Genomic DNA, 25,653 nt, shown 5'->3' with positions numbered 1-25,653 from the left:
TCTCCTGTGAAACCTCCGTCAATTTCTTTGACCGGCTCCCTCCTAGCTTGTTTATATATGTTACTGCAGTAATATTGTCCATCTTCAATAGAACAGAGTTCCCTTGGAAGATACTCCTGAAACTTTGCAGAGCAAATTGCCCCGCTCGCATTTCCAATAAATTTATATGCTCTCCTTTTTCCTTTAAACTCCAAACTCCACCTGTCTCCTGATTCAAACACGCAGCCCCCCAACCAAGATTGCTTGCATCTGTCTCCAAAACAAAATCTGGTTTCGTTCCAAAGATCGCCCGACCATTCCAAGCTGTCAAATTCTCCAACCACCAATTCAATTCTATCCTTGCCTCCTCTGACAACTGCAATCGATCTCCATACCATAAACCTCTTGCCAAACCCGAGGTCTTCAAACGTTGTAAAGTCCTGTAGTGTAAAGGACCCGGGAACACAGCCTGAATAGATGAAGAAAACAGACCTATGACCCTCACAATTTCTCTCAAAGACACCGCATCCTTTCGTAATAAGCTTTTCACCTCTTTGTGAATCTTCCTTACCTTCTTCTCCGGCAACAATAGAATACAATAGACTGTATCCACCACAAACCCCAAAAATTCTATTGATTGAGAAGGAATCAACACCGATTTCTCCACATTTATTATGAAGCCCAACGACTGCAAGTTATTTCACCATCTCCAAATGCTTCTTCAATTCTGTGACATTCTGACTCATGATCAAAAGATCGTCCAAATAAATAATCATCCTGATCCCTCTTTCTCTTAAAAAACTCACTACTGCTCTCATCACCTTTGTAAAACACCAAGGATCGGATGAAAGACCAAATGGTAAACATACAAATTGAAAAATTCTCCCTTTCCATCTGAACCGGAGCAACTTCTTGCTCTTGATACTCATCGGAATCGAAAAATACGCATCCTTTAGATCTAGCTTCACCATCCAATCTAGATCTTGTAACAAATCTCTTAACAGATGAATTCCCTCCATCTTGAAATGCCTGTAAACCACGAAACGATTGAGGATCCTCAAATTGATTACTGGTCTCCAACCCTTGTCCTTTTTTTCCACCAGAAACAAAGTACTCACAAAACCTATCTCTTCTTCTCCTACTTCTACAACCGCCCCTTTCAACAACATACTCTCTATTTCTTCCAACACTATTTTTTCCTGACTCTGTTTGAAAAACAACTCTCTTGGTTCTTTTGTTTGAAATGGTGCATTTGCGAATTCTATCTCGTACCCTGTTACGGCTCTCAGAACCCAAGGGTCCCTCGTAATTTTTTTCCAATTCTTTACAAAACCTCTCAACCTTCCTCCCACTTTTTCCTGGAAAGAACCAGTACAAGTCTTGATATTCAAACTTACTTGCACTTTGACTTGTGAATTGTCCTCTACCTCTCGTTCCCCTTGAACGATAACTTCTTCCCCTTTGTGGAAAGAAACTGTACTGATTTTGATGTTGTCCTCTTCCTCCTCTCCAATAACCATAGTGGGACCTATAATAGCTACGGCCGGAAGATTGTCCCCTTCTTCCAGCCCTGCCATAAAAACTATTCGAAGTATTTCCACTGAAAACCTTTCTCATGTTTGATGGAACTTTATCCAGAGATGTGAATGTATTTACATATTTTCCTAAATCCTTCACTGCACCATCTCCAAATAATAAACCTTTTGGATTCTCACAAGTTTCTTTCTTTGCAAAATCGCCCAATTTTGGAATGATCTTGAACAACACAGCTTTCTTTCTTTCTTCAATAATTCCTGCATTTGTGTTGCCAATGAAACATATGACCCTCTGGCACCATCCTCTTAATAAACCTATATCTACTTCTTTTCCCTTCAAATAAGCCTCCTCTACCAAATCAAACATCCTTGCGACTGGTCCCAGAATATCCAAAATGTTATGCTCGCACTGCTTCAAGGCCCTTTCCAACCCCTTTCTTGGATCTCTTCCCATTTTAAACATGTAAGTTATAATTTCCGGATCCAAATTTGGTTTAATGCCTCTCTTTCACCAATTACCGGCCGAGAACACTCCGCCCTCATTATGTTTCTTTCACCTCTCGCTAAAGACCTTCTTATCCAATAATGTATATATTCAGAAACATGTTTCATTGGCCACCATTCTGATCCCGTTGGATGTTTAACATCTTTTGGATAAAACAGTTTTCTCCCAAATGGATCGACCACCTTCTTTTCATCTTTTTTACTTGATGAATTACTTCCCAATTCATCTTCCTCATCCTCCGTGTAATTCAAATCCAGGATATATTCATCCAAATCACTCTTATCAGCAGAATCATCCTGCTCATCTCTTATGTTACCTTGAACATTTCTCTTTTTTGAGCCGCTTTGGACTCCATTCCCACTTGCACCGTCTTCAAGATGCCTTCTCTTTTCTTTTCTTTTACCACTCACATCAACCACCACTCCTTCCTCATCCATTGAGAAAAACTCTTCCTCATCATTTATGTGAGTTCTCTTCACACCTGCCAAAGCTGAACCAACTGCCTCTTTCACCAACTTCCCTATCTCCTCTGTCAACATACCTCCTGATTCCCCTGAAGATTGCTCTACCGACATTTTCTCCTTTAAACTCGCTTCCCTACCTAACTACAGACCAAAAATCACAACCTCCATTTACTTTCCTCACATAAAAAACCGTTACTAGGCTACTCTCTAAAGCTTTCTCTTCCAATGAAACAACCTTCCCAACTTCCACTGAAAAGATGGCACAATCGCTAACCTCAAAATAAACTAGACCGATAACTCTTCACTTTCTCCTCATTTTTCACATCTCTTTTCTATTTTATTGTCATTTATTATCTTTCTCTATTTCCCTTCTTTTATTTTTTGGCCTTTATTTCTTTATTTTCCTCTTATTTCTCCCTTTTAAACTCTCTTTTACACATTCATCCTCGTAACTTGTAAACTTCCGATGCGCGCGCGGGCAAGCACTCATGTACAAGCACGCTCACACGCACCCTCTATTCCTCTCGAAATGGCTGCCACATGCTAAGGATTCCTCGCTCGCGTTCTGTCTCGCTCGAGAAATACTGCGTGTGCTCTCGCGCCAGTAACGGTATTTCTTTCTTAAAACCCTATATTTCATCTTTTCGTTATCCCATTATTTTGCCGAAATTCCTCTTTTTCACTACTACTTCAATAACTACCTTAAGTTTTCCTGCCTTCCAAAACTTCCCTCATTACCTTTACTTCCCACATTTCTATTTAAACCTTAACACATTTCTCCTCATTTTTTGTCCATAAATTGGACATTCTTAATACTCTATCTTACTACTTATCTAATTCAAACTTTCTCTTTACATCAAAATACTCGCCAATAAAAAAGTATACTTACCTGCTCCAGAAGCAGCAAACAAAAGAGGGAGAAGATGGCGGACGTCAGGGTCTTGAAGGATTGTGGAGTTCTTTTTTGGAGTTTGGTGTTTGACTATGTTCTGAGTTCTTTAAAGTGCTGCAGAGGTGGCGAATAAAAGAAGTAATGCATAATGATAGCCTCCTGTCTTGCCATAAAATTATACAGAGAATACACATTGGGACGTGCTTCAATATGTTCTTCTTGTATAGAGAACATGTGCTGCGATGATCAAGACAGAAGCATATGAATGTGATTACAAGCACCAAAGTTGTAAATAGCAGGTATAGTTTCACCATGGTGCTAAGAACAGTGTATATACACAGGCATATAAATCAAGGTAGTAATCAGGCGTACACAAATGATGCAATCCCTACCCTAAGTGTGTCTAGGGTGTGTGTGAGTGTGTAGCCAAGAATCCCCCCACGAGATGATCCACCCCATTACCTGGCGGGACAGAATGTAGGACTCCGTCTTGGTCACAAACTGGACATCCCTCACGGAGAGGTTAGGCAGCTGTTTGGCGAGGCATCAGCACACAGGGACCTCTTGATGTCCGCAGAAGTGTCTCCCTTGGCTAGACCCGGAAATGCATATTCATTTATAATAAAAAGCATCCTTGTGTTGTGTATACAGATTGGTATAGCCCTGTAGCTTGGTGGATGAAGATAAAACAACATTGTACAAAGTGTGTAAAGTCCTTGTACTCGGTGTTCGAGGAATCATGATAATGTTGCGTAAAGCAAAATGTGTAAGCAAAGCAGTTTCAGAGAAACGAATCCAACATTGTCACACACACAAATAGGTGCAAAAGGTTATCGTAACATTTTATTGTGCAGAAAGTGGGCAATGTAAGAAAATGTGCAGCATTACTACATTGGTCTAACTCAGGAATATAACACTCACTCCTCGACCTAAAATCTATCTAAAAACAGCAGGCCATAAAACATTATCTAATCTCTAAAACCACTCTAAAATCACCTATAAGTAATCTCCAAAAGTCTTAAAAAAGAAAGCCATTATGCAGTTTAAAAGTCCAAGCACACAGAAAGCCAAGGTGCCTAGAAGTAAAAGAAGAGAGCGGAAAAATATATTTTTGTTTCTATTCTTTTAAAACCAGCCAGATAAACTGTTTACACCAAAGGGAATAGACAATTGTTTATGTGTTCCGATTGGTAGTCGCAACATTGCTGTTGCCAGCAACCAAAGACGACCTTCCCAGAGTCGCACCTTGAAGCAGGTTTATAGAACAAAGGTGATCCCATCCAGTGGTGGTTTTACTAGAGGTGGATCTCCTTGCTATCAAGAATGGATTAATCCCTTGCAGCCATCCTCCCTGTAGCTTTCTGGAGGGTCTGTTCTGCTGTTTAAAGTGTGACATTAATTCCTGGACGGCCTCTGCACCCCCTGCCCCCTTCCTAGCACCAGCCCTAAGATTAAACTTCTTAGTCTAAACTGCCGCTCCTTAGTCAAACATTTTGCAGATGTTTACGACTTATTACAGGACGAAGCCCCGGATGTTTTGTTTTTTAACTGAGACGTGGTTGTCAGTTGATAGGGTGGCTGAACCAGGTTTGGCGCTTTACCCGGGTTTTAGTATCAAGACGCTCAATAGAGAGTTGAGAGGGGGTGGTATAGCAGTTATTTTCAAATCCTCCTACCCCTGTAGCTTCACAAAGGAGCCCCTGGTTAGATGCGAAGCTGCGTGTTTTGGGATCACATTCAATGCCAACTCAACCTTGTACGGCCTACTGGTCTATTGCCCGCCATAGGGCTGCACTTATTGAGGCTGTGAGCCCCTTAGCCATTAGAGCGGCCAATTTTAGTATCATTGGGGACCTGAATTTGCATCTGGACTGCACCCAGGATACTGAGAAAGGCAACTCTCTGGCCAATCTTGCAGCATGTCAACTATCGCAATTGGTGCAGGTCCCTACACACTCCGCGGGCCATTTATTAGACCCAGTCTTTTCTAACCTTTCTTTCCTGACTGTCCACCCCACTTCCCCCATGTGCTGGTCTGATCACTATTTAATAACGATGACACTCTCCGGGGTGGTGCCCGTGAGAATGGTGTCTCAGAAGCGTTCACATAGGCGCCCCTGGCATAAACTCAATATCGCTCAACTTCATGGCTTCCTCTCCACAACCTTGCCCAGCATCCCAGATGACTCAGACACAGCCGACAGATCTTGTCGGATTGCATTCTCTACGCTCTGGACTCTCTCATCCCTGTAAAATGGTCAAAAAACCGTAACACCAAATCCAGTCCCCGGTACAATGCTAAGCTCACCTCCCCTGCATAAAGAGTGCAAAAGGTTGGAGAGAGCCTGGAGAAGGGACAACGACCCTAACCTGAAGAGGTCCTATCAGGCAGCAATCAAGAAATACCATAGGGCGATCCAGACGGAATGGTCAACCTACTATGCGTATGAGATCAGGAGTAGCAACAATCAATCCAAAAGTATATTTTCGATACTGAAAGAGCTTAAATCATCCACTGCCCTTAATGCGACCCTGATATTGTGTGGATAAAATCTATAAGTCCTTCCCTCAGGCAGCGCTATGTCCTGACCTCGTGCCTAAATCTCCCACGTCGCACACTTTGGCCGCTTTCCCGCCAATCTCCCAAGAGAAGTTGTCCGTGCTATGTAGCAAGGTCAAGTCTGGCTCCCCCACAGACCCTCTCAAGCCTGACCACTTTATGAAAATTCTACCTGTGCTCATTACATCCTTGAGCCAGGTGATCAATTTATCTCACTCTACGGCTGTTGTCCCCAGCTCATGGAAACAAGCTAGGGTGGTCCCCTTGTTAAAAAAACCCAGACCACCTTGTTAAAAAAAAGAGAAAAAAAAAAAACAATCTCGACACTACCAAACCAGAGTTTTCGCCCCATCTCCCTCCTGCCTTGGGTCTCCAAGATCTCTGAGGCCTACATCAACTCCATCTTGACGGGCTATCTGGAAGACAATAATATACGGGGCCCCTCTCAGAATGGTTTCCATCCTGGTCACAGCACGGAATCTGCTCTTCTAGCTGTGACCGAACATCTGAGCGCTGTCTGGCAGAATAGCCATCCTAAAGATGATTGTCTTCCCTAAATTTTTATATTTATTTGTGCATTTTCCGCTGCCCCTCACACAGGCCTTCTTCTCGCAGCTACGTTCTGCGGCGATCTCTATGGTCTGGGTAAGCTGGGACCTACTGATGCGACCACTGAACAAGGGCGGGTTGGGTGCCCCAGATTTCGAAATGAACGCCCTAAGCGCACAGGCCCAATTCCTGCAACACTGGATCTACCCTGTTCCTTTTCAACCCCATGTTGCGACTGAGAGGGATATCGCTCATCCGATTCCATTACACATGGCCTTATATCACCCCTTCCACAGGACTCCTAGCGAAATCAACACTGTCGAAACAATGAGATGGATTTACCAGGAGGGCTTAAGAAGACGGGCGTGGGTGCCTCTGCTCCATGCACCCACCATACCGATTGCACAGCACCCACATTTTCCTTTTCTGCAGGATAACGGCGCCATAACTAGGGCACAGGATATGGAACTCAAAACAATGGGAGACCTTTATCCAAACAATACTTTCCTTGATAGGACAACTGAACACACGGAGGGGTCTGCACCATTTTTGGAGCGGTTGTTATTACATCAGCTCAAAGCCGCCTGCAAGTCACTGCATCCCACTTTTCCAGCCCCCCCCCTACATTGCACTCATTAGAGAATCTGCTTACTTCACCGTCTTTGAAGAAACTGGTCACTAGACTATATATTTGCACGCAATCATACACGCAGTGGGCAGATCCGGGGGCGCTCAGACAGTGGCGATTGGACCTCCCAGATCAGCAATCGGACGACCAGTGGGCTTTCTGCTGCGCGCAAATGAGACATCTTTCCCCAAATTATAAATTGAGGCTAATCCACTTCAAGTTTCTCCTGGGGGTCCCCGATGGGTCCGCGAGTGAAAACATGGATACAGGACGTGGCATATTGTCAGGAGCAGTTTGCCTACTACTGGGACCTCATGCCCACTGCATCCCGCCCCAAGGACATCTGGGCACCCTTTACCAATTGACTTCGCCGCAGAGACAGCTCCCTTGGCAGAGACGATTCCATCCATACAGCGGTCAGCCCCCCCGCTCCTACTTAACAGGGGTACTGCAAGGCATGCACTGCACCAACATGGACCCACGATACGTATATTGGCACTAGACCACACTACCGCATTATCCCAATCATATTACTGTACACTGTTCGCTCATACGCTTCGCTGACCTTCGTCCTTCAATACCCAATGTTGCCGAAATGTATGTTTTAATTGTAATACTGTATTGTAATCTAAATGTGTCCTGTTATCTTGCATACCGGTCTACTATAGATAGCTCGTCTGATTGTCCTAACTATGTTGTATTGACTGTCTTACGAATTATAAATAAAGTTTAAAAAACAGAACATCTGAGATGGGCCCTAGACGAGGGTTGGACTTCGGCACTGATCTTATTAGATCTCAGTGCCGCGTTCGACACTGTGTCCCACCAGATTCTGCTCGCGCTTGGAGGAGGCGGGCATTGTGGACTCTGCCCTGGACTGGTTCGCCTCTTTTCTTTTGGAGAGGACCTTCCAGGTAGCCGCCCCCCCTTTTGTCTCTAGAGTCCATACTATCAAACAGGGGGTGCCACAGGGCGCAGCCTTGAGCCCTACCCTCTTCAACTTGTATGTTCAACCGCTAGCGATGACATCGCTCGGGACGCTTGTAAGTTCCGGAGTGATCTTGAGGCCATAGCGGAGTGGATGACTGCCAACTGTCTCCAGCTCAACGCCAGCAAGTCTGTGGTACTGCTGGTAGGGAAAGACTCTGAACTGTGGAGTGAGCACTGGTGGCCTGCCACTTTGGGGCATGCACTTGCCTCCAAACAGGTGATAAAAAACCTGGGTGTTTGGGTCGACTCCACCCTTAGTTTTCAGACCCAAACCAAGAAGGTGGCGGGGACCTGTTTTGGTATACTGAGGGGGCTCAAACCTTTGTTGTTTTTTTTTTACCACCCCATCAGGCAGGTTATTGTCCAGACTTCGATTCTGTCTAAACTAGACTATGCCAGCTCACTCTATCTGGGGTCCAACAAGTCCGAAATCGTTAGACTGCAAAGGGTCCAGAATGCTGCGGCCAGAACTCTCCTTGGCCTACCTAGGACGTGCTCTGCATCTAGTGCTATTCGTCGGCTCCACTGGCTGCCTGTTGCCAAACATATAGAGTTCAAGCCCCTCTGTATTATGTTTAAAATCCTGAACTCTTCATCCCCAGGTATTCTAGCCAATTTGCTTGCACCATATACCCCTTCCCGCCAACTTCGGTCGATGGGGCAGCATTTGGTGGCTATCCCTCAGGAGAGAAGGGTTCGTGCCCGGGGGGCGCTCCTTCCGTACTCTGGCATTCAAACTTTGGAATGCGCTCCCTACTTCCATCCGCAGCTTGAAGAATCATTTGGCATTTCGCAAAGCAATCAAAACGTTCCTCTTCCTCCGTTGTAAGCCTTCTCCCTGTTAGAGTCTGTGCAGTTTTTTGCCGTCAGAGCTGGGACGCCCCTTTGCTGGGGCAGCTGAGCGCTCTACAAGACCGCATAACATAACATAACAATCTCCACAGCAGCCACCGAAGAGGGGACATCCTGTAACCGCTCTGCCGAGCAGATATCCAGCTCACTAGGAGCCAAAGCCTCCCAGGGTGGCTCGAAGAATGCATTCTGCAGCAATAGAACATGCTGGGGCCAACTATACCCATGGACCTTTAAAGAGTCCATCAGTACCTCAATGTCTAATGGCGCAACCAAGTGCAATCCGTGGCAGAAATCAAGTAAACATTCATGACTGCACAACAGACAGCGGAATACAGGTTGTACGCAGTAAGACCACACATGCCTGAATGATAAGAACAAATGCTCATTTAGATCTTTAAGCCGAGGTGTGCAGAAGCAGTGTATAACGCGCTCACGGCACTGCAGCACAGGTAGTGCTGTCTCCAATCTGTTTCGAACTGGGACATCCATTGCGGAGCAGAAAAATTAAAATAAGAATCCCAGCCACAAGTAGCAGAAGACCAACAAAAACGCTTACCAGTACGGAGTGAATGAATGATGGAATTACTCTGAAAACTGTCTGAAAGGTTCTGACCAATCCTAAGCCAATACATATAAAAACTGGCGCTACTTCCTTTGTATCAGACATATTAAACAGCTCCCCAAAATGCAGTGGAAAGTTAGTATGAAGTAGCGTTTGTATTTTAAGATATATACACATTACACGGGGTATCACAACACCTTGACCAGAATTGACTATTGGTTGATATCCCCCACAATATTCACTTGGTGCCATGCGATACTGACCCTCCCTAGTACATACTCAGACCCGATACTACTGGCGCTGAAGATACCGCGCCCAGAGGGATACGAGATACAGTGGCGCTTCCTGAGCCGCACACTGGAAGATGACCTATTTCAACACGAAATCTGCAAAGTGATTGAAGACTACTTTACATTGAACACTGGATCGGTAGATACTCACGCTGTTCTATGGGAGGGTTTCAAGGCATACATCCGTGGGGACTGTATCTCTAAACAAGCAGGTGTATTCCGCGACTTGCATGCCACTTTGTCCAGGATAGAGCGCGAACTTGCTGCCCCGGATGCCACTTTAGCCCAAGCCCACAACCCGGAAGCCGACCGGGCCCGTCTAGGCCTCCTTGCTGACTATAGAGACACAGCTGACCGTGAGATTCTATATATGGACAAATATCACATGGAAAAGCAATACGGGGAGGGAGAAAGACCGGGAAGAGTTCTGGCACAACTGCTCAGACTCCCTTATAGTAAGGCTTACATCACTGAACTCCGAACCCCTACAGGCAGGTCACTGTTAAGCACAACGGACATCAGGGACACATTCCTGGCACATTTCAACACATTATACACTTCCAGATTGGGGAGTGACCACACTGCATTGGAATCCTACCTTTCCGAGATAGGTTTAGTCTACCTCGAGAAATACATGCAGGACTTCTTGGCTGAGCCCATCTGTGACGGATGTACTTGTGGCCATTGGCTCCCTCGGGTCATCCTCTGCACCAGGGCTAGATGGGTTTACTGGAGATTTGTACATAGCCTTTAAAGATCTACTGGCTCCGCAACTCATAAAAGTATATGCTGAGGCCCTAGAGAGACAAGTTCTTCCACCTACCCTGCGAGAAGCAGTCATTATTCTCCTCCCTAAACCTGGCAAAGACCCACAGCTATGCGGCCCCTGTCCTTAATAAACTTAGATTATAAAATCCTTGCTAAGATTATTGCGGGGTGTCTGTCACAATTAATAGAATTTATTATTGCCCCTGCGCAATCGGGATTTGTCCCTCGCAGCTCCACATCCCTGAACCTTAGAACGCTTTTCTCAGGATTACACAGAATCAACCGAGATATACCGGCAGCAACAATCCTCGACACCGAAGAGGCTTTTGATTTTCTAGAGTGGCCCTTTTCTCATGTCAGTCATGCGCCGCATGGGAATCCCGATGGGCTTCTTGTCCACCAAGGCCTTGCTTTATCGCTTGCCAACGGCTCATCTCAGATTAAACGGTACACTTTCACAGCAGTTTTCACAGTCACGGGGCACAAGACAGGGCTGTCCACTCTCACCCTTGCTTTTCATCCTAGCGATGGACACATTAATAAGACACTCTTAAGAAAAGCACCTGCAGAGAGGCTTACAGTTTAATACGGGCCCCCTTCTGGTCTCTTTATACGCAGATGACACTATATTATACGTCCGAGAACCGCAAACTAACCTAGACCCCCTCATTTGCAAGGTACTCCGATTCAGCCAGCACTCTGGATTGGGAATTAATTGGCACAAATCTGTCATACTTCCCCTCACGCATAGTACGACCCCCTGGGAGCTTGAGTTCGCACTTGAGTGGTGGCTCTACTAAATATCCTGGCATATATATGCATCTAGACACGGAAATGATAATACGCCTTAACTATGGGCAAGCGATGTTATGTTATGTTAATGGGTGACTTATATAGCGCACGGCTACTCCAAGGAGTGTCCCGGCGCTTTCTGACCCATTACTGATAAAAGGAGAAAAGACAACAGAAACATAACAGAATTACTGATTAAAAAGCCAGGTTTTCAAGGCCTTTCTAAAGGCAAACAGGTTGGGAATGCGGCGGAGATCAACAGGAAGGGAGTTCCATAGTTTGGGGGCGAGATATTTAAAGGAACGTCCACCTATTCTGACTTTCCTAATGGGAGGCACCATTGCCAGGCCAAGACTTTCCGACCGGAGAGATCTGGTGGGTTTGTAGAAAGAAAGCCGTTTCTGAATGTAGGAGGCCCCCACCAAATGGAGTGCCTTATGGGCCAGTGTAAGAGCTTTGAATGTGATTCGCTTCTTGATCGGAAGCCAGTGAAGGGAGGAAAGCAACTCAGATGATCTGGCTTGCCGGGGTAGGCCGAAGATGGCTCTTGCCGCAGAATTATGTACAACCTGGAGTTTGTGCAAGAGATAATCCGGCAAACCCAGGTAGAGGACATTTGAATAATCAAGCCTGGAACAAATCAGAGCTTGTACTGTCAGCTTCCTGTGGGCTAAAGGGAGCAAAGGAAGGAATTTACGCATCATTTTTAGCAGACCAAAACAGGTACCCGTGAGACCTGTGATCTGTGTTTTCAAAGCCAGGGTGTTATCGATTTTGACCCCAAGGTTTTTAGCAACCAAAGAGGAAGAGGAAGGGGGGGACATGCAAACCGGCCACCATTCCTGCCAGGGCGGTTCTGCCTGACAGCCGAAGAAGAGCACCTCGGATTTATCAGGGTTGCACTTGAGGCTGCTCCGCTGAAACCAGTTGAAGACAGCCCCAAGGCAACCACGGATGCTCTCCCCGTCGAACTCCATGCCCTTCTTGCAGGTGAAGAGGAGCTGGGTGTCGTCAGCGTATGATATGATCTGGGCACCCATCGACTCCGCCAGTACCGCCAATGGAGTCATGAAGATGTTAAAAAGGGTCGGGCTCAGCACCGACCCTTGTGGGACTCCGACATCCATAGGCGGCACCTCGGCGGAGTGCGGGGGGGCCCAGACCACTTGTCGACGACCCGCTAGGTAAGATCTCAGCCAGCTCAACACCGTCCCTCTGAGACCGATCTCGTGAAGTCTTCTCAAGAGGGCCTCATGCGGGACGGTGTCGAAGGCCGCCGACAGATCCAACATCACCAGCATTGCTCTTCCACCTGTGTCGAGGACTTCCTTAATGGCTTCATTAACTTCCAAAAGAGCGGTCTCAGTGCTCAAGTTGGAGCGGAAGCCAGATTGGGTGGAGTGGAGTAACCCATGGTCTTCAAGGAAGGAAGAAAGCACAGAGTGGACGTGCTTCTCGACGATCTTAGCCAAACTGGGCAGGAGAGAAATGGGCCTATAGTTAGCATGTATCTCTGGGTCAAGGCCTGTTTTTTTAGAAGGGGACGACCATTGCCTTCTTCCAGGCTGGCGGAACAATGCCGCAGGACAAAGATAGGTTCAAAACAGGAGAAATTAAGGAATTCAGAGTCTTGGCAGTCCTGGCTAAAAAGCTCGCCGGGCACGGGTCAAGCGGAGAGCCAGATTTAATCCTGAGTAAAAGATCCAGAGAATTAGATTCCAATAAAGGAGGAAACTCCGATAGAATGGGGCAGGAATCAGAAGGTAAAGTCGTCAGATTGGAGTCATGCAATGATGCATTTGGGGCAGCTGGTGGAAAAGATTCTTGAATCAATTTGATTTTCGTATTAAAGAAGATGGCCAGCTCCTTTACCCAAGATTCGGAGAACTTATGCTGGACTATGCTAGATTTGGGAGAGATAAACTCTTTGACAATGGTAAAAATTTCTTTACTGGAATTTGACGCAGACTCAATTCTATTTGCAAAATAGTTCTTTTTGGCCTCAAGAATGTCAGAGTGGTAAGATTTAATAGATAGTTTATAGGCAGACTTAGCTTCTTGGTCATATTGCTTCCGCCAGAGTCTTTCGGCTAACTTACAGTTACGCCGTGCCAGAGCAAGTGACTTAGAGAACCAAGGAGCCGAACTGCGCTTGACAGATGAAGAGGGAGTAGAAAGAGGAGCAAGATCATCAAGCCTTTCAACTAACCATTCCTGGAAAGTTTCAAGGTCCCTCTCCAGATGGCCGGATAGGATACAGGGATATTCGTGAAGCGCTTGAGCAAGATTCTCAGGGGTAATTTTATGCAAAGGTCTTCTGGGGTGCCTAAGGTGGTCTGAGGTAATATAAGATGTTTTACTTCTGCCCTGAATTAAAAAACTAATCAAAGAATGGTCAGACCAGAGAACAGGGGTGGGATGGGACATAATAAGGGGAAAGGTGGAGAACACTTGGTCAAGCGTGTGACCCTTATCATGAGTCGCACTTGAGATGTAAGGAGTTAGACCAAGAGGAACAGTGATGTCCTTGATTTTGACCGCTTCACTGTCCAACTCAACGTCCATATGGATGTTAAAGTCCCCTAACATTATGCAGTTTTCCACCTTCAAGCAAAGAGCAGTGATAGCAGATTGAAGGTCATCGAAGAAGGAACCCCGCAGACCCGGAGGTCTGTAGACAAGAAGCCCAGAAAAAGATTGATGCGGGGAGAGTGCAATGGAAAAGGCGAGGGATTCGCAGCCAGAAATAGGCAGAGATGGAATAATTGTGCAGGCAAAAGATCTTAGAACTGCAAGTGCAACATCACCACCTTTACCCACTGTCCTATCCTGTCTGTAAACAATATAATCTGGCGGAAAGGCTGCCGCGATGTCAGGATTAGACGACTCGCAGAGCCATGTTTCTGTGAGCAAGAGACAGAGTGGATTCTCAGAGGTAAGAAGCTCAAAGATGTCCAAAGCGTGCCTATGTAATGAACGGGTGTTAAGCAATAAGCACTTAAACTGTTTAGGAGGGAGTGGACGGGAACCCTCAGAAGCCCGGTATATGTTGGGATACCATCCACAACCTGGACAGCAGCATTTACCTTTGAATCGGCCAGGAAAGACATACCGACAGGTAGCGGTATTAAGGTTAAATGAGAGTAGATCCGCTGCAGAGTAAGTAAGCCTATGGCCAGAGCCTGCCGCCGCGCCGTCCGCTGCCGTGTCGCGGACGGGCGCAGATGGGCAGGACTCTGGCAGGACTCCGGCGCAAGTCCGGCGCGTCCGCTGGTCGCGTCCCCTGCGCGGAGCCATCACTGTCTGTTTTTATAATGCTATCAATGGCCTCCCCAACCCAACCCGACCCAAGATGGCCGCCAAAACCGGCGCCCGGTGCTCTCAGCCGAGAGCGAGCCCCGGAGCAGCAGGGACGGGTAAGAATGGATTCTGGGTGCAGCTGGGCGCTGGGGGATCCCAACACACCTCTAGGATCAGGTGTGGAGAATGACAGATGGCGAGTACAAACGCTGTTAAAAACAGATTAAAATAAAGGGAAAGACAGAAGACCTCCCGGCTTCCGCCTCAGGAGGGAAAATGTGCGTCCGGTGTCAGATTTGCCGATTACCTGCACCTGGCGCCTTTTATAATGCTATCAATGGCCTCCCCAACCCAACCCGACCCAAGATGGCCGCCAAAACCGGTGCCCGGTGCTCTCAGCCGAGAGCGAGCCCCGGAGCAGCAGGGACGGGTAAGAATGGATTCTGGGTGCAGCTGGGCGCTGGGGGATCTCAACACACCTCTAGGATCAGGTGTGGAGAATGACAGATGGCGAGTACAAACGCTGTTAAAAACAGATTAAAATAAAGGGAAAGACAGAAGACCTCCCGGCTTCCGCCCCAGGAGGGAAAAGGTGCGTCCGGTGTCAGATCTCCGCACTAGAGACACAAATAGACCACTGGCTGAAATTACCCTTATCAATTGCGGGCAGAGTCGCTATAATTAAAATGGTTGTGCTCCCCAAATTCCTATACCTCTTCAACAATATACCCATCCCACTTCCAAACAGTTTCTTCGCAACACTACGTTCTCACTTAATTCGCCTGGTGTGGCACTAGTGCTCCCCTACGACAGAGGTGGCTACGGTGTTCTAGATTTACATTTATATTATTTAGCAGCCCAATGTAGTTACGCCTATCCATGGTATCATCCCGACGCGAGGATTCCATATCTCCGTCCCAAATCAGACCTTGTTTTCCCTGAGCGGTTGTCCACCATCCTTCTCAAAGGCCTCCCTAGAGACCCAACAGACATCCAGACAGTCTCCACTACCAATTGGGCTTGGGAAAGACTGCGGCGCTACACTCACACCACTGTCCTGTACTCGGCTGCACTCCCACTTCCTAATGCCCACTGGCTTCTACTTACAGGCGAAGCAATAGTGCAGCACACATTGACTAAATTCGAGATCACGAAAGCGGAAGACCTATTTCCCGATGGCCATGTGTATGTCGGAGATGACGAAGTCCACTTCCCTGACGCCACCTTTATGGACCGGTTTATACTTCGGCGCCTACAGTCCACGCTGAAAGCCACATTGCCCTGTTATTCTTTAGAACCCGACTCGTTTGCTCCCTTATCCCTGGTCATTGAGTGAGAACGGGGCACACATCTCGTTTCCAAACTGTATGAGCTCTGCGCGCAGCTTGTCCCTGTACACGATGACAAGTTCCAAAAAGATTGGGCGGGAGACCTGGGCGGACCGATTACGGACGACCAGTGGACCGCGTGCTGCGCCCTCACTAAAGAACTAAAGACATTTCACTCAACAGCAGACATAAGCTGCTACACTTCAAGTTTCTACGCAGGGTCTACAGCACACCCGCCAAAGTACACAGACTAGATCCGACCAAACCCCATAACTGCCTCAAATGCGGATCGCCACACGCCGACTTTGCACATATGGCATGGACTTGCCCTCGCTTGCAAACATTCTGGAAGGCGATTCATAAGGAGCTTGGCGACATTATCCATATACCACTTGACCCGGTCCCTGAAATTGCACTCTTAGGCTACATGGTTAATTTCCCCCAAAACATTCGGAAAATTGCAGCCCTTAGCTTCCTATTAGCCAAAAGGGAGATTGCGCTCCACTGGGGCAGCAAGAGAGCCCCTACAACGCAGAGTTGGCTAAGAAGCATGGTCTTAAAGACCCAGGAACAATTGGGGCCCTCTGAAAACTCAGCTTGCCTCCCAACAAAATGACTTGCCCACGCAACTGGTTAGTGGCGTAGTGCCAGCTGGGGTGGGGTGAAGATTCCCTTCCCTTCGGGGCACGTCACCACTGCTGTATATATTGATAACTCAGGTTGATAAACTGTATGAATTGTTTATGTATATCTTACGGAACCCTGACCTAGTTAAGAGATATCATGCTCAACGGATTTCTAATATGGACAGTGAGACCTGAACTCGATGGGCCCAGATATCCGCCACAGGCTGGACGTATTATACAATATTGTTTCGGATTCCTGGCAAACCTCAGATACCATATTGGCACTGTATCTTAGCAACTTATATATTCCATCAGACTGAGAGAATTGTTAATTGTGATGCTTACAATGAGAACAGAATGAAAAAAAAAGTTTTAAAAAAAAGTAGCGTCTGTATTTTGAATGAGGACCTCACGACCTGGAAATCAAATGTCTCTTTGGAGGACGTTAAGGCCACATCCTTTTGAAAAAGCATGGCTTTCAGTTTGCTCAGAGAATCAAAGCATATACTGGAAACATTTATCGAAGGCCACAGAATTGCCTCCTTAACTGTGCCGGCAGGAGGAAACAGTACTTGTATGCAACAAGTAACCATGGAATTAACCGTTAACACACAAGTGATCTATACGGACCCTATGGCCAGAGTACGCACCGGCAACCATATCGCCACTGCATACACCATACACAGAAGCACCCGACAGGGATGTTCACTCTCCCCTTTATTGTTCGTTTTAGCACTTGAACGGCTGGCGATAGCGCTGAGAGCCAGAGCATCCCACATAGGTATACCATTGGATGGTAACACTCATGTCCTCTCACTATACGCGGACGATATCCTCCTCTATTCTCTTGGACCTCATCTGGGGAGGGGGCAGACGCAGGATTAGCCTCAAGAAATTGCAACTATCGCCACGGAGCGGAGGCTTAGGGGTAACAGACTTTAAGGCGTATTACCTGGCCAGCCAGCTCCAATGGCTGTCCTACTGGACAGCTGGGCGGAATATCCAGGAGATAGGGTACACTCTGGATGATTTGATGGGAGGCTCCCTACACATGCTTCCCCTGCCTAGGGCACGGATACCACGCAATGCCCCCCCTCTACTACTACTAGCATTACAATGTTGGAAAAAGGCCCTAAAGTACACTGGAAAGTACACCCCATATGCTAAAAATATACCACTGCTGGGTATACCTCTTCCTATTGGCAGACTGACAAAAAATCGATTGCGGGTCTGGGAGACAGCTGGGGTAGAAACAGTGGGATCCTTCTTTGGGGACGGTAACCTCCTGGACCATCGTACTTTTGTGCAGGCTACGGGCACCACGAGCCGACATTATCTACTACACGCAACGACACCACATTACATTAAAAACACATGGGCTCCCCAACGAGCGGAACCGACACAGCATGAACTGGTACATTGGTATACTATATGGGGGCAGGGGGACATTTAATAAAAAGGCTTTACGCCGGGATCCGGGCCCAGGTCGGCACTCAGCTGCACGATCTCCGAGCTAAATGGGCGGAGGACTCGGACAGGGAGATCAGGGACAAAGACTGGGCGTACATGGTGGAATACACAAAGAAAGTGTCAGGCAACGCCAAACTCAGGTTCATCCAAACGATGATACTACATAGAGCCTACCTCACTCCTAAGAGGCTACACCTTATGTTCCCGACGGCACAAGATAACTGCCCTAGATGCTGGACTGAGGGGGCGGGATTCGCCCATATGGTATGGAACTGCCCACGCTTACAAACGTACTGGCAATGCATTCGACAGACATTACACGGAGTCACACATATAGACGTAAAAGATGACATCCTGGACTGTCTCTTAGGACTATGTAAACGCACCAAGACTCAACGAGCACAAATGCGCTTCCTCGACCTCTCTTTAATCCTTGCGATACGTACACTCACTAGACAGTGGAAGGCCCCTTGGTGCCCCACTCTAACGGCCTGGCAAGATGACGTGATATTATGGGGGGAGGCCGAGAGTGCTGCATTGAGGCGGGAAGAGGAGAAAGGAATGCGTAAGCACCCCATAGCGATGGACTGGGACGTAATGCTCTTAGACCTAAAAACGTGGATTTACACCCCACTGGACCAGGGCACACACAGTAATTGGCACGGCCCCTGACCCCAACACGTACTAGACAGGTAACCCTAGCTGTGCTTGCCCTATGGCGATCGAGATGGCCGTGACGATCTAACAATCGACACTATAGACATGATAGTACGTACGACCAAGGACCTCATACACTGACACCATAGGAAGATCTAGAGACCAAGGAGTGGGGTAGTGGGAGGGGGGGTTTATTAAGTTAAATGTTAGATTGCCTTATAATCCTGGTGGATACCCGAATAGTTTAGGTATGAAAGAACCCTACGAATGGCAGTATATACTGCTAAACGGATAGCGAGACAAGACTAGATTTTACTTGTATACGTACGCTTCAAGTACCATGCATTTACATAATGAGTACAATGTTTATTAGCGAACATTAGCAGATGTATACCTGTAATGTTGGTATGGTTGATACATTGGCAAAAATAAACAATAAAGTGTGTCCAAAAAAAAAAACCACACAAGTGATGCCTGGTTCCATTCCATAGCAGCCTTGATCAATCAGCATTAAATAACTCCCATTAGAGAGTAGTTTGAAAACTGGACAAATCATGGCGGCCGGAGAACCCTTCAGATAACAGTACAAGTTTACAAATGATACATTACAAGCCCCGTGAAGTGAAATGTCCTTGCATACTAAGGACCCGCTCAAAGTAGTTTCACAGTCAGAACCGCTGAGAAGAACATCTGTGTCCCCATTCCTGCATCTAAACTGAAAGGAAATTCCCAGTATTTATGCACAAATGCTTGCCCTAATGCTTCAAATCTGCTTATCTGGTGATGTTGTAGTCAATATTGGAACTGAAAAAGTAGTGACTGGTAGGGTAATATATCCATGGATTATCCAATCCCTGAACTGCAGCTCAGCAACGGTGAAAGGTAATCGTTCTAGTTTTTCAATTTGCAACATGGTATACTTTACATCTCTCTGTGCCATTAATATCTGTCTTTCAGTTAGATCACACAAAGAAAACAGATTGGAAGTGTTAATATAATGGCACATCACATGGCCAGAACGTAAGGTTTGAGGTGTCCTGCTTAATAACATAATTGACCGAAGTTGCGACTGTCCATGTTGTAAAATAGACATGTCTTGCTGCATTATGTCAATTGCAGATGATACTATGTTGCCCAATGAATATATGCTAGAGGTAAGACATTTTAGAGCAGACTTTTGCACAGACAAAGAATTTTCTCCTCAAGAACGATTTCCTGCTTCAGATTTAGAATGGGACGCAGTAAATACCAAAAGGCTGTGCTAAATAAATCCAATTCAGGGAAATGCACAAGTTTCCTTTTTTGCACTGTCGTTGTGGACGTGCCTGGTGGTGCTCTATTCAAGGAAACTTCCCCTGGCAGCATTCCCTTTAGAAGGATGGACATTCTGTTTATCCGACAAATATAATGCCAACCTCCTCTCTGTATCCTTGAGAGACTTAAAAGCTAAGGTTTGACAAATGTCACAGTATGAAGCCTTACGAACAGGCTAAAGGCAATGAATACAAAGGGAATGAGTCATCAGTTTAAGTCTTCTTCTGCCCACAAGAGGAGGATTTAAAGAGAGATGTCTTCTCTATTTCAGCCAAGGTGACAGTTGACTGATAAGTAAAGGATCTGCCTGGCACAGACAATGGGAAATTTCATTAAAACAACTCACTGCTCTGTAGACACTGAAAATCACGCTGGTTCAATGCTAGTGTAGACAAGAAAAGTAACAATTTTGAGACTGGAACATTAGACCAGAGCTCTGCCTAGGGACTCTCTCACACACGATGCGTGGTAGAAATCTGAACGGTGGTTGCCTCTAGGGCAAGTAAGAGAGCTCGTGCTTTCACCTCATTGGCTGAAGTTCACGCTGTTTCAAATTAGGTGGATGAGCTACTAAAGAAACATTGCTTATCAGGCTATTGCACATTTTAACACTGTTTACTACTATTTAAAATGTACCAGAGATTCCAAGGGTGATGATGGGAAAATATTCAAGCATGTGGAAATATGAAAGATCAAATGTTGGGAAACATCACTAGGCATATGATGGATACTCTAGACAATGGAAAAGCAAGCATCATATCTATATAACAATACCCATCATACGTAGGACCCAAGGGCACTGGATGAGTGGGAGACCACACAACAGTGCTGTTCATGAATACACCAAGTAATGTTGGAGGGAGCCACAGTAATGCAGAAAGGTAGCTGTCAAAGGTGCATACTTGGGGTTCCAAGGAAGGGGGAAAACTGTAACAAGGTAATACTATCAGAAGCAGAACACCTTTAGCAAGGGAAGAATGGGTCATAGGGTAGACAATGTAGAACAACACTACTGGTCATGTACAGAACAAACTGGGCTAAGCAAGAGCAAGCAATAACAATGGATAACACTGCCCTTCAGAGGTAGAAGTAAAATGTAGGTAATTGAAATGTTATCAACATGTCTGCTTGTCTTTCTGCAGTCCTCTAGCGGTCTGTTGTGTGTCTACATATATATATATATATATATATATATATACACACACACATATATACACACACACACACATATACATGTATATATATATTTCAACAGTTTTCCCCAGAGACGAGGCCGCACTCCTCCACGGGTAAGTGACACCACCTTTATTTCAAATCGCAGGCTTCTTCACACCCCTTCATGGTGCCACCCCGGCCTAACGCGTTTCAAGGAGACATTCCTCTTCTTCAGAGGCCAAGAGCAAAAGCAACCACTTAACGTGCGTCTGCACTGTCCCCATCTTGATCATTTGCATACAGATAATTAGCCTCCGGTGTGCCTCTTTTGTAATGCTTCCTGGGGCCTGCAGTCCATTCATGCACAAATTAATCCCTCCGGTGGGTTTGGTGCTCGTGCTGTATTTTAAGGGCCACTTCATAGCTCTCCATTAAGCCCCCGAGTGAGACGCAGCCTGCCACATTAAAGTACCTGCTTCGCTGTTCGCATAGAAAAGTTCCATGCGCAGACCCATTTCCTTTCCAGGTTGGTGCGTTGCCTCCACGGCCTGGAAGCGGCGTGTATGTATTTCAACAGTTTTCCCCAGAGACGAGGCCACACTCCTCCACAGGTAAGTGACACCACCTTTATTTCAAATCGCAGGCTGCTTCACACCCCGTCATGGTGCCCCCCCTGGCCTAACGCGTTTCAAGGAGACATTCCTCTTCTTCAGAGGCCAAGAGCACAAGCAACCACTTTACGTGGGTCTGCACTGTCCCCGTCTTGCTCATTTGCATACAGTTAATTAGTCTCCGGTGTGCCTCTTTTGTAATGCTTCCTGGGACCTGCAGTCTATTCATGCACAATTTAATCCCTTCGGTGGGTTTGGTGCTCGTGCTGTATTTTAGGGGCCACTTCAAGCTCTCCATTAACCCCCGAGTGAGACGCAGCCTGCTACATCAAAGTAACTGCTTCGCTGTTCGCATAGAAACGTTCCATGCGCAGACCCATTTCCTTTCCAGGTTGGTGCGTGACCTCCACGGCCTGGAAGCGCCGTGTATGTATTTCAACAGTTTTCCCCAGAGACGAGGCCGCACTCATCCACAGGTAAGTGACACCACCTTTATTTCAAATCGCAGGCTGCTTCACACCCCGTCATGGTGCCCCCCTGGCCTAACGCGTTTCAAGGAGACATTCCTCTTCTTCAGAGGCCAAGAGCACAAGCAACCACTTTATGTGCGTCTGCACTGTCCCCGTATTGCTCATTTGCATACAGTTAAATAGCCTCCAGTGTGCCTCTTTTGTAATGCTTCCTGGGACCTGCAGTCCATTCATGCACAAATTAATCCCTCCGGTGGGTTTGGTGCTTGGGCTGTATTTTAGGGGCCACTTCATAGCTCCCCCGAGTGAGACGCAGCCTGCCACATCAAAGTACCTGCTTCGCTGTTCGCATAGCAACGTTCCATGCGCAGACCCATTTCCTTTCCAGGTTGGTGCGTGGCCTCCACGGCCTGGAAGGGCCGTGTATGTATTTCAACAGTTTTCCCCAGAGACGAGGCCGCACTCCTCCACAGGTAAGTGACACCACCTTTATTTTAAATCGCAGGCTGCTTCACACCCCGTCATGGTGCCCCCCCCACCCCGGCCTAATGCGTTTCAAGGAGACATTCCTCTTCTTCTGGGGAAAACTGTTGAAATATATATATATATGCTAATCTAGCTCTCTGACCAACTATCTAACTTGTAGATATATATGGCCAAACCCCACCACGGCGGCATGTTACACTTTTTCTCATCACACTGACTGCAAATAAGGGAGTGTACTGAGGATGAAAGAACACAAAGAAATATAGTAGGGGACTCAAAGACTGACTTGATACACCTATATTGTACTCTGTGCCCAAAAGGGAGAATATCTTGGATGAGGAAAGCGTGACATTTATTTTGTCATACTCACAATTCCATGCTTCTGTAACATATCGATGTCCTGAAAAAAAGATTCCTGGGAGACAGAGAGAAGACGTTTAATAAACATTAATATATTAGATTATAATTTAAAATGCATTTAGTGTAGTGCAGTCCAGCTTCTTGACACAGGGATATATGAGTGAATACAGTGGAGAGAACTAGCTCAGCAGTGGCATAATCCAATATATGAATGAGTCCAATAATGCAATAAAGAGTTTTGAGGCAACCAAGAAAGTCTCTTAAACGAATAACATCTGTTACCATGCATGCCACAACTATGTGTGGCTTAACAACACTTTCAAGACCACGTCTGTGTTGTTACCACGTTCATTACAATTCAAGTCATTACAACAACTTACTTTAGGGAAATACTGGACTTTGGAATAGTTTAAATAACTATTCCAACTCTAGTCGGTGTATCAATAGGGAAGGTGTTGGACTTAAAATCCAGCACCAGTCCAAAACCAGTTCCACACCACATTCCCTAAAGCACGTTGTTGCAATGATTTGCATTTTAATGGAACTCGTGGCAATGTCACAATCGCAGTACAGACTGTGTTGTAAAGGCACTATGATGTAATGCCTGCTTTGTAATAGATGTTTCCCCTCTGTAACTGCTGGAGGCTACAATGCCAATACCCAACTACTAGTCAGATAGAAAGCTGGTTCCATGCCCGAGGATATCCAGATAACCTAAATCTGCATACAATGAATCTAAACTGAAGTTTGAACAATGTCAACTATTGCCCTGAAAGTCAGGCAAGAAACTGGTTCACCTAGACAAGTGTATGTATGCTTGTGCGTGTTCATGTTTAGGCAAAGAGGGCGTACAACAGATGTGTGGAAATGGAAGAACCCAGTTAAACAGAAAAAAGAAAGCATTTATCAGATAGAAGTAATTCCAAATCCAAATGCTACATAGCCGCCAACAATACATGTGTGACCTCAGCACAGATTTATCCATACTTGAAGATTACATACCCTCTTTATATATACAAACCTGGGTATCCACGATATTCACAATATGTACATTTTTTACTGTTCATGTGGCAAACTAAGACTCGACTGGGAATGTGCTCCCTCTAACCTGAAAGAATACCCCAAAACATAACTCTTTAGGTTAAATAAGAACAGAAGGTAAACTTATGCTAATTTGAAGATTAAGCCATGAAATACTACCCGGGTCAGCATGCCTGGGATAAGCATCTCTGCAAGTAAATGTTTTCTGCTCCTACAGCAGAGCCCACAAACAAGTGTCAGAGAAAGGCAGAAGGTTCAAATCACAATCAATAGCATTAAACTATGACACACTTCATGAAACCCTTACCTCTTCATCATGCAGGCCAACCTCCTCCTCAACCACCTGGTCCTCAAATGCCTTCATCGTATAGTCAGCAGGACAACAAACCTCTTCCAACTCTACAGTTAGTGCTGTGGTGATGCTCTCCCAGCTCTCTGTTGCCAGTAAGGTGTTCTTTGAGTTTTTGAATCCATTACACAATAAAGTTCTCCCAGCTTTAAAAAGTCAGCACTGCAGTCAAGTTCTCTTGGCTCTTTGGCTTCAGGTAACAGTAAAATGTACTCTGTTCTCCGTAAACACTGTGCAGATGTCCTCCCAGCTATCTGAAGTTTGCAGGGGGTGAGGTTCTCCGCAGCTCTATGAAGTTAGCAAGGCAGTGCCAGTCTGCCAGCGATTGGGAGTTAATGGGGCAGTGATTTTATATCCGCTCTATGAAGTCAACAGTGTGATAATGCTCTCCAAGCTCTCTGGTGTCAGAGAGGTAGTGAGGTTCTCTGATAACTTGGTATTCAGTCAGACGGTGAAGTTCTCTTAGCTCTGTTCAGTCAGCAGGACAATGAGGTTCTGGTAGCTCTAGGAAGCCAGCAGAACAATTAAGTTATCTTCATATTAGAGGATCAGTGGAGCAAAAAATGCCTCTCGACAGATTCAGCCCTATTGTGATGCTCTTTCAGCTCCCTGTGCACAGCAGGAAAGTGAAGTTCTTGGAGCTCTTGGGAGTCTGTACGACTGAGAAGTTACCTTAGATCTAGGGTGTCAGAGGAGCAGTGAGTTCTGTAAGATGTACAGTTTCTTTGGGATGAAGTGGAATCAGACCTCTAGAAGGAGAAGTGTACCAAATGGTTGATGTTGTAAATTGCCTTTAAAACAAATTGTCAAAACAGGAAAGAAAATCAGAGAAAATGTTAAAAAACTACAATTTGTAGCCAAATTGTGTTATAAAGCAGAGGGCATGAGGATATAGGAAATTTTCATTAACTGCAATATTATCTTTTAAAAATACAGGTTGTGTGAACATTACTCACTTTTAACTAATGCTTTTCATCTTTTATTTAACTTTTGCAAAGTAAGAAAGTACAGCACAGTAGGACAATTCCAGCAAATAAATAAAATAGAAATTCAATCGATCTGTGTATCTAGCACAGCAGAAAGTCAGGCAATGTAATGTTAAAGTTGCGGTTACAGA

At 45.9% G+C, this 25,653-nt stretch overlaps 1 protein-coding gene across 1 annotated transcript in view; it reads right to left on the bottom strand.

Moving 5' to 3' along the window:
* The window catches only part of DMC1 (DNA meiotic recombinase 1), a 703,667-nt gene extending 678,346 nt beyond the window's left edge, over nt 1–25,321 (bottom strand). The window contains exons 1-2 of the mRNA XM_085600074.1: nt 24,495–25,321; nt 23,157–23,201 (exon numbers count right to left, since the gene is read on the bottom strand). Coding sequence (XP_085456200.1) covers nt 23,157–23,201; nt 24,495–24,551 — 102 coding nt within the window. The 5' untranslated portion in view covers nt 24,552–25,321. The remainder of the gene's footprint in view (nt 1–23,156; nt 23,202–24,494) is intronic.
* Nucleotides 25,322–25,653: the final 332 nt, after the last annotated feature.

Source organism: Triturus cristatus, chromosome 4_2 (assembly GCF_964204655.1).
Source record: "Triturus cristatus chromosome 4_2, aTriCri1.1, whole genome shotgun sequence".
Lineage (NCBI taxonomy): Eukaryota > Metazoa > Chordata > Amphibia > Caudata > Salamandridae > Triturus > Triturus cristatus.
Note: the sequence above shows the minus strand (reverse complement) of the source record. Positions and strands in the feature narration are given on the sequence as shown.